This window comes from Melozone crissalis, unplaced genomic scaffold (genome assembly GCF_028551555.1).
Source record: "Melozone crissalis strain CALT ecotype California unplaced genomic scaffold, PUWL_Pcris_2 ptg000009l_1, whole genome shotgun sequence".
NCBI lineage: Eukaryota > Metazoa > Chordata > Aves > Passeriformes > Passerellidae > Melozone > Melozone crissalis.
The window spans coordinates 16,516,907-16,528,582 of NW_026535787.1; the positions used below are offsets into that span (position 1 = coordinate 16,516,907).

At 60.1% G+C, this 11,676-nt stretch overlaps 5 protein-coding genes across 5 annotated transcripts; 2 read left to right on the forward strand and 3 right to left on the reverse strand.

The window, feature by feature from the left end:
- Window positions 1-19: 19 nt before the first annotated feature.
- On the reverse strand, window positions 20-2,185 carry LOC128933428 (folate receptor gamma-like). Its single transcript, XM_054270418.1, has 4 exons — window positions 1,775-2,185; window positions 1,370-1,558; window positions 1,160-1,295; window positions 20-798 (listed from the first exon to the last, which is right to left on the reverse strand). Exons 1-4 carry the CDS (start codon window positions 2,018-2,020, stop codon window positions 524-526), a joined length of 846 nt encoding a protein of 281 aa, XP_054126393.1. The 5' UTR covers window positions 2,021-2,185; the 3' UTR covers window positions 20-523.
- A 990-nt stretch (window positions 2,186-3,175) lies between these two features.
- ANAPC15 (anaphase promoting complex subunit 15) lies at window positions 3,176-5,029 on the forward strand. Its single transcript, XM_054270409.1, has 4 exons — window positions 3,176-3,383; window positions 4,349-4,408; window positions 4,488-4,625; window positions 4,776-5,029. Exons 1-4 carry the CDS (start codon window positions 3,264-3,266, stop codon window positions 4,821-4,823), a joined length of 366 nt encoding a protein of 121 aa, XP_054126384.1. The 5' UTR covers window positions 3,176-3,263; the 3' UTR covers window positions 4,824-5,029.
- A 263-nt stretch (window positions 5,030-5,292) lies between these two features.
- Window positions 5,293-6,679, reverse strand: LOC128933491 (transmembrane O-methyltransferase homolog). The gene is made up of 3 exons (XM_054270483.1): window positions 6,434-6,679; window positions 5,871-6,083; window positions 5,293-5,613 (listed from the first exon to the last, which is right to left on the reverse strand). The coding sequence occupies exons 1-3, from the start codon at window positions 6,677-6,679 to the stop codon at window positions 5,293-5,295; spliced, it is 780 nt and encodes a 259-aa protein (XP_054126458.1).
- Window positions 6,680-8,166: 1,487 nt separating this feature from the next.
- LOC128933490 (transmembrane O-methyltransferase homolog) lies at window positions 8,167-9,553 on the forward strand. Its single transcript, XM_054270482.1, has 3 exons — window positions 8,167-8,412; window positions 8,763-8,975; window positions 9,233-9,553. The coding sequence occupies exons 1-3, from the start codon at window positions 8,167-8,169 to the stop codon at window positions 9,551-9,553; spliced, it is 780 nt and encodes a 259-aa protein (XP_054126457.1).
- Window positions 9,554-9,816: 263 nt separating this feature from the next.
- On the reverse strand, window positions 9,817-11,326 carry LOC128933306 (anaphase-promoting complex subunit 15-like). Its single transcript, XM_054270235.1, has 5 exons — window positions 11,317-11,326; window positions 10,738-10,745; window positions 10,438-10,497; window positions 10,221-10,358; window positions 9,817-10,070 (listed from the first exon to the last, which is right to left on the reverse strand). The coding sequence occupies exons 1-5, from the start codon at window positions 11,324-11,326 to the stop codon at window positions 10,023-10,025; spliced, it is 264 nt and encodes an 87-aa protein (XP_054126210.1). The 3' UTR covers window positions 9,817-10,022.
- Between the last annotated feature and the right edge of the window lie 350 nt (window positions 11,327-11,676).

Here is an 11,676-nt window from a genome sequence, read left to right on the forward strand (position 1 = left end):
GGGCTCCAGGCCGGCGGAACTCCCTTGACAACCATGCTCCCACCTCAGGGTCCCCGGGATATCCTCCCCTTTTTGCCCATAATTTTCCCAGTCTCATCCTGTGCACCCCAGCGTGTCAGTGACGCCCGGGGCCCTGGATCCGTGTCAGGTGCTAGGACACATTCAGCGATCCCATCCTCCTGGGCCCCAGTGGCAGGCAGCCGTGTGCCTGTACAGTGGTTTGGGGGAGGCAGTGCTGGGTAGCCAAGTTGGTCGGTACAAGTGAATAGGAGTGATGTCTGCCTCATCTCCCCACCAGAAGCAGGATGGGATAAGCAGACACCCTCAGGTCTCTCAACCATCCTATTGACCCCCACAACCATCACACAACACCCAAGACCAAGCAGGGCAGCAGCATTTATTCATGGGCCACATGCCTCGGGGTGGGGGGACACAGCTTGGGGACACCCCATGGGGAGGCACAAGGCAGCCTGGGGACTCCCCTGACAATCTACTGCCCGCTCCTGCCTGCAGCTCCTCCTGCTCAGAGCAGGGCCAGCAGGGTGAGGGGCAGCAGGGACAGCAGGATAGAGGGCAGGGAGTTTGGGGGAGCATTGCCATGGGCGTAATATTGGGCGACAGCAACATTGGGGTTCCCCTGCGCGGGGTCAAACCACATCTGGATGCAGCGGCCGCTGCCACGGTGGTGGGACGTGTAGCGGTAGGAGCCAGACCAGACCTGCTCGCAGAGCGCAGCCGCCGTGGGGAACACAAACTTGAACTTCTGGCACATGGCGCCCTTGGGACACTGGTTGGTGCCTAGGGGTGGGCAGGGGGTGAAGTGGGCGAAGGGCTTTGGGAAATGGGTGTTGTTCCCCTGTGCATGGGGTGCACATGGACCCCACTGGCATTGCTGGGGAAGAGAGAGCTGACCTCAAGGCGGCACAGGGTCTCACATTGCATTACCCCATGAGGACCCTCACACCCCCTGACCCACTCACATGCACAGGGGATCCCACCTGGCTGCCACTCCCACCCCGTGGGGACCCTCACACCCCCAGACCCACTCACAGCCACCAAGGAGGGTGGACACAAGCTCCCCTGCAGCAAGATGGAGGGTGAGTGGAGACCCACAGCGGGGTCGAGGCATGATGCGGGGTGCCCTGCAACCCCCACTCACCTGTAGTCCAGTTCCAGCCCTTGTGCCAGTTGACCTTGCAGGTGACAGCATCCTGGCAATCCTCCCACCACTGCTCACAGTCCTCCTGACACAGTGGCACATCCCGGATCCGCTCCTTCCGCCAGCTGGTGTCTGCCTGCAGGGCCCCCAGTTTCCCCCAGTTCACCCCAGGGATCCTGGTGGGTGGGTGAGGGCAAGATCTGCACCTACCTGGTCGATCCATGGCCCCAGGTTAGGGGAACATTCATAGAGACACGTGTCCTGGATGAAGTGGCGCTTGCACTTCTCTGGCATGGCCCCACAGTGGTCCCAGTTGAAGTTGTACAGGTAGGACTGGTCCTGGTGAGCTTCCAGACTGGTGTTGGCAGTGCAGCAGGCATTGTCCTTCCAGAGGACACACTGCACCGGGGCAGCCGGGGCTCAGCTGGGACCCATCAGGAGCCACCAGGGCTCAGCTGGGACCTGCTGCAGGTCCAGGGAAAGCACCAGTGCCCGTGGGTGGGTGACACTGGGTGCTGGAATTCATGTTGGGGCACAGAGCCCCCCAGCCTCCATCCTGGTGACCCCACAGCAAGTGACACCAGTGGGTGCTGGTGCAGTGCATGAGGACCGTACCTGCCCATAGAGCTGCCCCTCAGGGCCAGGCTCTGTTTTGTGGTGCTTGGCATCCATGCAGACATTCAGCAGCGAGTCCCGTGTCACCGTCACTGCTGCAGTGGCAGCTGGCCAGGCCACCAGCAGAGCCAACACCGCTGCCATTGCTCTGCCAGGGCGGCAGCAGGTCAGGACAGCAGCACTGAGAGACACGGTGACAGCAGGGACAAAGTCCCCCACCGTGCTTGTGGAAAAGCGGCAGCACATGGTCACTGCCCACAACCACCGACAGTGGGGTCTGGGATCTTACCTGGGGGTGCCAGGGCTCTTACCTGGGGGGCAGCTGGGCTCCAGATGCCGTGGGACGAGCACAGCTCATCTCAAAGGTCGTGGTGCAGAACAACCCGTGGCCACTGATCACGGGATGTGGGAATGCAGCGGATTGGGCAGCACTGAGGAGACAGTGCACCCCGCCCTGGCTCCCCACTGTGCCCTGGACTGACACTCGTGCCCATCCTGGCCCCTCATCAGCCCCACATGCAGCTGGGATTCATCCTCCTGGCGCCGGGCTGGGGCCAGCACCAGCCAAAATCCACTTATGGCTGTTTTTCCTTCCCTCCTGTGGGAGGTGGCCTGACTCCCTGACACCAGCACAAGGGGAGGACCTGGGCCCCCAACACCACAGGGTCCCTCTGAGTGACTGGGGGGGAACAGCACAGTGGGTAAGAGATGTTGCTGGCAGGGACAGGTACCCTGGCAGGGTCACATTTGGCCGCAGGGTAGAGGTAAATACCCCTCATTGAATTCCAGGTACTCAGGGGATCACAGATGTCCCATGGAGGGGGAGCAGATACCCGGGGTAGACCAGTCACTGTGGCTCGGGAGGGACAGAAACGCTGCAGAGTGAGACATGCCGGCTGGGGGAGGACTAGGAGGGAAGATATCCTGTAAGGGACAGATACTTCCAAGGTCACACGTAATGTGGGGGCCAGACGTGCCCCGGGGATCACAGATGCCCTGAGGAGGGGGGAAGATACCCTCCTCAGAGATGAGAGATACCCCCCTCACAGGTGACAGATACCCCCAGCCATGGATGACAGCTGCCCCCACAGGAGCAGATACCCCACCAGCATCACAGATACCTCCTCACTGGGGTCACTGGTCCCTGTGGGGCTCATATACCCACCATTAGTCACAAATATCCCACGGAGGGTACAGATACTCCGTGGGGATCACAAATACGCCCTGACGGGGGTCACAAATAACTCGGGGCTGCTCACCTATGCCCGGGCCAGCACAACGGCCCCACACTCACAGGGGCCCAGACCACGGCCTGTCAATCAAGCTGCGCCCCGCCCCCAGACGGCGCCATAGGCCACGCCCCCTCACCCCCCCTTGTGTGCCTGCACGCCCTCTGCGCATGTTCCATGCGCTGTAACTGGTTCCGGGTCGGCCTCCGCTTCCGGCAGGGCGGCTGGCGCCGGCCTGGCGCTGCTCCCGGTGCCCCACCATGTCCACGCTGTTTCCCTCACTCCTGCCCCGCCTCACCGAGTCCCTCTGGTTCAACCTCGACCGGCCGTGCGTTGACGAGACCGAGCTGCAGCAGCAGGAACAGCAGCACCAGGCCTGGGTGGGCACCGGGGCGGGGGGAGCCGTGAGGCGGCGGGGCCGGGTGTCAGAACCGGGAACGGGTTCGGGGCCGCCCCGGCCCCTGCTCCTGCAGCGGGCACGGCCGCGGTGCTCGCTGCAGCCCGGGTGTCCCGTGACACGGGGCTCCTCCGCTGCGTGGCTCTCCCCGGCTGTGCCCGTGTTTCAGCGTCCTGTGCCGGTGCTGCCGGCTCGGGCACCGCTGCTCTCGTATCCGTCACCCGTATGTCACACCGGCTCCGTGCGGGCTCTTACCGGGGCTCCCCGGTTACCGTGTGGGAGTTAATGAATAAGGTGCTGCTGAACCGAGGTTCCTGCACTAGCTCCCAATTAATTAATTAACTAATTTCCCGAGGGAGGCGAGGAGCGATTTCTGATCCTGGTAACTGACAACTGTTTGTGCTGTGAGCGTGGTTTGGTGCTGCAGTGCCCCTGAGTATGGGGGGGAAGAACATCTGTTTGATTAAAGTTTTTAAAAAATATCAGTAATTAAGTTTTTATAATTAAACAATAAAGTTTAAATCAATTAAAACCCCAGCATGTAAAAGAGGTTCCAAGTCCCTCTGGGTGGGAGGTGCTGAAGTAATTTAATTGAGCTTTAATTATCTGCTGTGGTTGTGTTTGTCTGGCTGATCAGATGTCCCATATTTGGTTATTTTTTGATAAAGAAATACATAAGCTTTGTGTTTGGGCTTCTGAAGGCACACATGGGGACACCTCAACCCCTCTGAGCACCAGAGTGTCACTGAGATCCCCCTGCTTGGTGCCAGGGTGTTGAGGCAGGGTGTTAAAGCTGCTCTTCCCTGCTTGGCTGGGGGATGCCAGGGAGGCAGCAGGACTCTGGGCACGGTCAGTCAGCCACACAAGCCAGCAGCTGAGCCAGGAGGGCCTGTTTGCTGGGCTGTCATGGAGCTGTTGGAGTGCTCACCCCCTCTCTCCCTTCCCCAGCTCCAGAGCATTGCTGAGAAGGACAACAACTTGGTGCCCATAGGAAAGCCAGCGTCCGAGGTGGGTGTGTGCCCAGGGAAGGGGGGGTGCCATAGGGCTTGAGGGGCAGATGGGGTTGCTGGAGCTGTTGTGTCCACAGCACTATGATGAGGAGGAGGAGGAGGACGATGAAGATGATGAAGACAGCGAAGAGGACTCAGAAGATGATGAGGACATGCAGGATATGGATGAGATGAATGATTATAATGAGTCTCCTGATGATGGGGAGATCAATGAGGTAAATAGTGTGAGACCCCAGAGCAGGGGATGTGAAGTGTGTGGGACCCTGAGCATGAGCTCCAGGGGCTGTCTTGTCTCCTTCACACCCTCTATTTTTTCTAATTAAGTTCTTGCTCTGGGGGACATCTCAAACCTCTTTCTTTCCCAGGTGGACATGGAGGGGACAGAGCAGGATCAGGACCAGTGGATGATCTGATTCTGCCACAACCACACCAGACCAGAGGCTGGGGGAGAGCCTTTGCCCCCACGGCTCTGGGGGACAGTTCAGTCAAGCTCCTCCTGCCACGGCTGCTGTGTGGGGCGGGAGATTCGGAGCAAAGCTCTCCAGGGGAGGGGACACTGCCACCTGGCATATTGGAACTCACACATCTTTTCTAATAAACTCAGTTTTCAAGAAAACAACCCCAAATCTGGTGTCTGAGGCCACCAGGGCAGGCAGGGGGTAGGGCTGCTCCCCACCATGCACTGGTGTGCCTGGCACAGCTCCCTGTGCCACGCAGGCAGGAGCTCTACGGGGAATGAGCCCCTCCCTCGTTACCCACCGCCCCCAGCACAGACCACAGCAGCCAGCGCGTTTCCTGCAGAGCCCTTGTTGAAGCCCAGGCCGGGTTGGGGACCTGGCACTGCCACGGTGGCCGTGGCACCACGGGGCAGGAGGTGCCCGCTCAGTGGGTGCCGGTGTAGCGGAGCTCGGCGATCCCGTCGGGAATGGCGCGGAAGTACTCCAGGCTGGCGCGGTGCACCTTGCAGTGGTATTTGCCGCAGGTCTTGGCATACTGCAGGAAGTGGGGTGCCCCGGGGAAGAGGACGTTATCAGCCAGGATGGTGGCCCCCTCAGCCAGCAGCTGGTGGCTCTCCAGCAGCCGTAGATCCCGCAGGTAGCTGCGCTTCCAGTGATCCATGAAGACGAAGTTGGCGTTCACCAGGCCGTGCTTCTCCCGCAGGCGGGGTATCACCTCCTCCGAGGGGCCCACGATCAGCTCCACCTGTGCTGCACCCCCTCGGTCACTGGGGCAGGGTGGCACGGTGCCCACCCACGCCCCTGCTTCACAGGGTGGTGAGAGATGCACATGGAGCAGGATCAGGGTGCCCACCCACGCCCCTGCTTCACATGGAGCAGGATCTTTCTCTTCCCACGTGCACTACCCAGCAGGTGCCTCAGTCCCTGCAGCAAAGGATCCCACCCCATCTCCTCCCTGGTTTCCCATGCAAAGCTGGGCTTTGTCCCAGTGCCAGTGCTCACCGTCTCCTCGCTGAAGCCGGCCAGGCGGATCACCTTCTCGGCCACGGCCGCGTGTCGGGGGTCGCCCTCGATGGTGTAGAGGCGGGCGCCTGGGGGCAGCCCCTGTGCCAGCAGCACGGTGCCATAGCCACAGTACGTGCCCAGCTCCAGCACCCGCAGCGGGGCCCGCTCCAGCAGCACCCGCTCCACGATCCGCCCTGGCGTGGCACGTGCCTCTCAGCACCACTCCGTGCCACCCCAGCCCTGGGCAGGGCAAGGGTGCCAAGCAGTTCCCAAGGCCCAGAGGCATGGAGGAGAGCCATGCCAAAAGTGCCACAGCCAGGTCAGTGATGCCACAGCCATACCAACAGTGCCATGGCTCACTGGTGCCACAATCATGCCAACAATACTACGGCTATATCAACAGTGCCACTGCCATGCTAATAGTGCTGTGATCAGTCCAACACTATCACAGCCATGCCAGTGGTGTCACAGCCATGTCAGTGGTGCCATGGCCATGCCCAGTGCCATGCCCTGTGTGGTGTGGACAAGCAAGGGTGGCACTCACCTTTGTCGGGCCCCACGCAGCTGAGGTGCTCACAGTGGTAGCACCACTGATCAAAGGTCTGGAGGATGTGGTGGGGGTCCCCAGGGATGGCGTGGGCCAGCACGTACTGGAAGGCGCGCTGCTCCCGCGAGGTGCCGGTGAACCGGTCCCGCAGCCAGGCCACCAGCACTGCCCGGTACAGCAGCACCAGGTAGTGCCGGTACCGGATCAGCAGGGTCACAATGAAGGGGAGGAAAGCCAGGGCAATCGCTGGAGACACCATCACAAGCGAGCGAGGCTGTGCTTTTTGTTAGTTGACTTTGTTAGTTTCGTACCTTTCTTGGGAATTCTGCCAAATGGGAAGTTTTGCACCCTTTGTGTCCACTATCAGTGGCATAACCTTGGGCCCAGGCTTTGAAAGTCTCCCCTGTGCAGAGATCATTGAAGCATTGTGAGCCCTTAAGTCATAACAAGGCAAATCTATCCTGTCATGGGATGCTGTGGTAGGGTATCCTTCCAGGGAACCTCACAGCTCCCACTCATGCCAGGAGTTGGCTGTGCTGTGCTGTGCTGTGCACCCCCTGGAACTGCCCCTCTCCCTGGGCTCCAGTGCTGCTGGGCCTGTAGGGCTGGGGCACCCCAGGATGCTGTGGAGATCCCTGTGCCAGGGCTGGGGAGTGCTGGGGACCCACCTGCCAGGGTCCAGATATTGGGTTTGGCTGGGCTGGCATCCCAGGGGACGGTGCTGCTGTGAGGGGCCTTGTTCAGCACAACCCTTTGCACCCCCCTTGGTCCAGCTTTGCTGCTTCCATCCCCCATATTCTGTACCTCACCCCCTGCTCCCCACACCCTGCTCCCCACACCAGTAGTGGGACTCCAGCCATGATACTGGTGCCCCAGGCCCCAGTATCAGCACCCCAGCTCCAGTATCTGTACCCCAGCCCCAGGCCCCCCTTGTGCAGCCCAGGACCACCTCCCCGCCCCAGCCTGGCCCCGTCTCAGTTGCCAGCCCCACTCAGCTGGTAACCGGAGCTCTGATAGCAGCTGCAGCTGTGATGACACCATCAATAATTGAGTGGCAGCAGGGCTCCACACAGGACTGCCTGCCTCTGCCTGCCTGGAGTGTGGGGACAGGTAGGTGCCACCCCCATTGCGCTACCCTGTTCCTGTGGCTGGGCACCCCCAAAAGCTCAGGGTGTGGGGAGCAGGGTGTGGGGAGCAGGGGGTGAGGTACAGAATATGGGGGATGGAAGCAGCAAAGCTGGACCAAGGGGGGTGCAAAGGGTTGTGCTGAACAAGGCCCCTCACAGCAGCACCGTCCCCTGGGATGCCAGCCCAGCCAAACCCAATATCTGGACCCTGGCAGGTGGGTCCCCAGCACTCCCCAGCCCTGGCACAGGGATCTCCACAGCATCCTGGGGTGCCCCAGCCCTACAGGCCCAGCAGCACTGGAGCCCAGGGAGAGGGGCAGTTCCAGGGGGTGCACAGCACAGCACAGCCAACTCCTGGCATGAGTGGGAGCTGTGAGGTTCCCTGGAAGGATACCCTACCACAGCATCCCATGACAGGATAGATTTGCCTTGTTATGACTTAAGGGCTCACAATGCTTCAATGATCTCTGCACAGGGGAGACTTTCAAAGCCTGGGCCCAAGGTTATGCCACTGATAGTGGACACAAAGGGTGCAAAACTTCCCATTTGGCAGAATTCCCAAGAAAGGTACGAAACTAACAAAGTCAACTAACAAAAAGCACAGCCTCGCTCGCTTGTGATGGTGTCTCCAGCGATTGCCCTGGCTTTCCTCCCCTTCATTGTGACCCTGCTGATCCGGTACCGGCACTACCTGGTGCTGCTGTACCGGGCAGTGCTGGTGGCCTGGCTGCGGGACCGGTTCACCGGCACCTCGCGGGAGCAGCGCGCCTTCCAGTACGTGCTGGCCCACGCCATCCCTGGGGACCCCCACCACATCCTCCAGACCTTTGATCAGTGGTGCTACCACTGTGAGCACCTCAGCTGCGTGGGGCCCGACAAAGGTGAGTGCCACCCTTGCTTGTCCACACCACACAGGGCATGGCACTGGGCATGGCCATGGCACCACTGACATGGCTGTGACACCACTGGCATGGCTGTGATAGTGTTGGACTGATCACAGCACTATTAGCATGGCAGTGGCACTGTTGATATAGCCGTAGTATTGTTGGCATGATTGTGGCACCAGTGAGCCATGGCACTGTTGGTATGGCTGTGGCATCACTGACCTGGCTGTGGCACTTTTGGCATGGCTCTCCTCCATGCCTCTGGGCCTTGGGAACTGCTTGGCACCCTTGCCCTGCCCAGGGCTGGGGTGGCACGGAGTGGTGCTGAGAGGCACGTGCCACGCCAGGGCGGATCGTGGAGCGGGTGCTGCTGGAGCGGGCCCCGCTGCGGGTGCTGGAGCTGGGCACGTACTGTGGCTATGGCACCGTGCTGCTGGCACAGGGGCTGCCCCCAGGCGCCCGCCTCTACACCATCGAGGGCGACCCCCGACACGCGGCCGTGGCCGAGAAGGTGATCCGCCTGGCCGGCTTCAGCGAGGAGACGGTGAGCACTGGCACTGGGACAAAGCCCAGCTTTGCATGGGAAACCAGGGAGGAGATGGGGTGGGATCCTTTGCTGCAGGGACTGAGGCACCTGCTGGGTAGTGCACGTGGGAAGAGAAAGATCCTGCTCCATGTGAAGCAGGGGCGTGGGTGGGCACCCTGATCCTGCTCCATGTGCATCTCTCACCACCCTGTGAAGCAGGGGCGTGGGTGGGCACCGTGCCACCCTGCCCCAGTGACCGAGGGGGTGCAGCACAGGTGGAGCTGATCGTGGGCCCCTCGGAGGAGGTGATACCCCGCCTGCGGGAGAAGCACGGCCTGGTGAACGCCAACTTCGTCTTCATGGATCACTGGAAGCGCAGCTACCTGCGGGATCTACGGCTGCTGGAGAGCCACCAGCTGCTGGCTGAGGGGGCCACCATCCTGGCTGATAACGTCCTCTTCCCCGGGGCACCCCACTTCCTGCAGTACGCCAAGACCTGCGGCAAATACCACTGCAAGGTGCACCGCGCCAGCCTGGAGTACTTCCGCGCCATTCCCGACGGGATCGCCGAGCTCCGCTACACCGGCACCCACTGAGCGGGCACCTCCTGCCCCGTGGTGCCACGGCCACCGTGGCAGTGCCAGGTCCCCAACCCGGCCTGGGCTTCAACAAGGGCTCTGCAGGAAACGCGCTGGCTGCTGTGGTCTGTGCTGGGGGCGGTGGGTAACGAGGGAGGGGCTCATTCCCCGTAGAGCTCCTGCCTGCGTGGCACAGGGAGCTGTGCCAGGCACACCAGTGCATGGTGGGGAGCAGCCCTACCCCCTGCCTGCCCTGGTGGCCTCAGACACCAGATTTGGGGTTGTTTTCTTGAAAACTGAGTTTATTAGAAAAGATGTGTGAGTTCCAATATGCCAGGTGGCAGTGTCCCCTCCCCTGGAGAGCTTTGCTCCGAATCTCCTGCCCCACACAGCAGCCGTGGCAGGAGGAGCTTGACTGAACTGTCCCCCAGAGCCGTGGGGGCAAAGGCTCTCCCCCAGCCTCTGGTCTGGTGTGGTTGTGGCAGAATCAGATCATCCACTGGTCCTGATCCTGCTCTGTCCCCTCCATGTCCACCTGGGAAAGAAAGAGGTTTGAGATGTCCCCCAGAGCAAGAACTTAATTAGAAAAAATAGAGGGTGTGAAGGAGACAAGACAGCCCCTGGAGCTCATGCTCAGGGTCCCACACACTTCACATCCCCTGCTCTGGGGTCTCACACTATTTACCTCATTGATCTCCCCATCATCAGGAGACTCATTATAATCATTCATCTCATCCATATCCTGCATGTCCTCATCATCTTCTGAGTCCTCTTCGCTGTCTTCATCATCTTCATCGTCCTCCTCCTCCTCCTCATCATAGTGCTGTGGACACAACAGCTCCAGCAACCCCATCTGCCCCTCAAGCCCTATGGCACCCCCCCTTCCCTGGGCACACACCCACCTCGGACGCTGGCTTTCCTATGGGCACCAAGTTGTTGTCTTTCTCAGCAATGCTCTGGAGCTGGGGAAGGGAGAGAGGGGGTGAGCACTCCAACAGCTCCATGACAGCCCAGCAAACAGGCCCTCCTGGCTCAGCTGCTGGCTTGTGTGGCTGACTGACCGTGCCCAGAGTCCTGCTGCCTCCCTGGCATCCCCCAGCCAAGCAGGGAACAGCAGTACTACACTGGTGTGTAGTACTAGGAGCTGTGGTCGTGATACTGGAGCTGGACTCCTGTCACTGTGCACTGGGAATACTGGGTACTGGAAGCACTGGGAAACAGGAGAATGGGGAGCCAGAAGCACCTGGGAGCCCTAATCAGTGGACACTGGGGACACTGTGGGCCCAGGGAGCATGCGGGCATTGGGAGCACTGGGGGTCTGGAGGGCTGGGGCACTGGGATCTGTTGTGGTTTAGGAATGGTACTCCCCTGTTCAGTGCCCCCACTGAGACCCTCCAAACCATGCCCATTCTCTTGCTCCCGTGCTTTCCTTTCTCCCTTCCCACAGGGGCAGGATGGAGAGGAGGCACAAAAGGTAAAGGTTGAGATAAGAATAATTTACTGGCTATAAGAAAATCAACAGCAACAGCAACAATATTAATGACAAAGGGAACAAGAAAAGATTCACATGGAAGACCCCTTTCCAACCAACAGACAATACCAGAAGCTCCCTCTGCCAATTGACTTGACAGTAAGCTGGTTTATGACAATGGCTCTGTACAAACTTGTGCCACAAGGACTGTGTACACCAGACATATGGGCCTAAAGGGGACTTTGTTATTTGAATCCCTGTAGTAGACTCAACCTCCAGCACCCCTAATTCTCTCCAAGATACTGGGTACCTTGCTCCATGGTTCCACATGCCTCCATGCACTACTTGATCATCCTTGGGACAGTGCCTTTCCCTCACACTTGGCAGGAGTTGCCTGCAGAGCCTGAGAGTTTTTGTGCTCTTCCCGATGCCCTTGTCAATGTTCACATCTCAGGACAAGGATCCCAGCTGCTTGGCTTCACTACCATCCCCTTCCATATGGGCCAGGATATCCCAGCACTGCAGTAGCCAGGTCACCAGGGGCTCACCTAACTGGTGGCTGGGCCTTCTCACACATCTTACAGCTCACCTGGGGACATGGACCAGGTGATTTTCTCTGGCCCTGCCTCCTGCCCCTGTTCTGAGGGCCCTGCTCTGCCATCCCTCACTA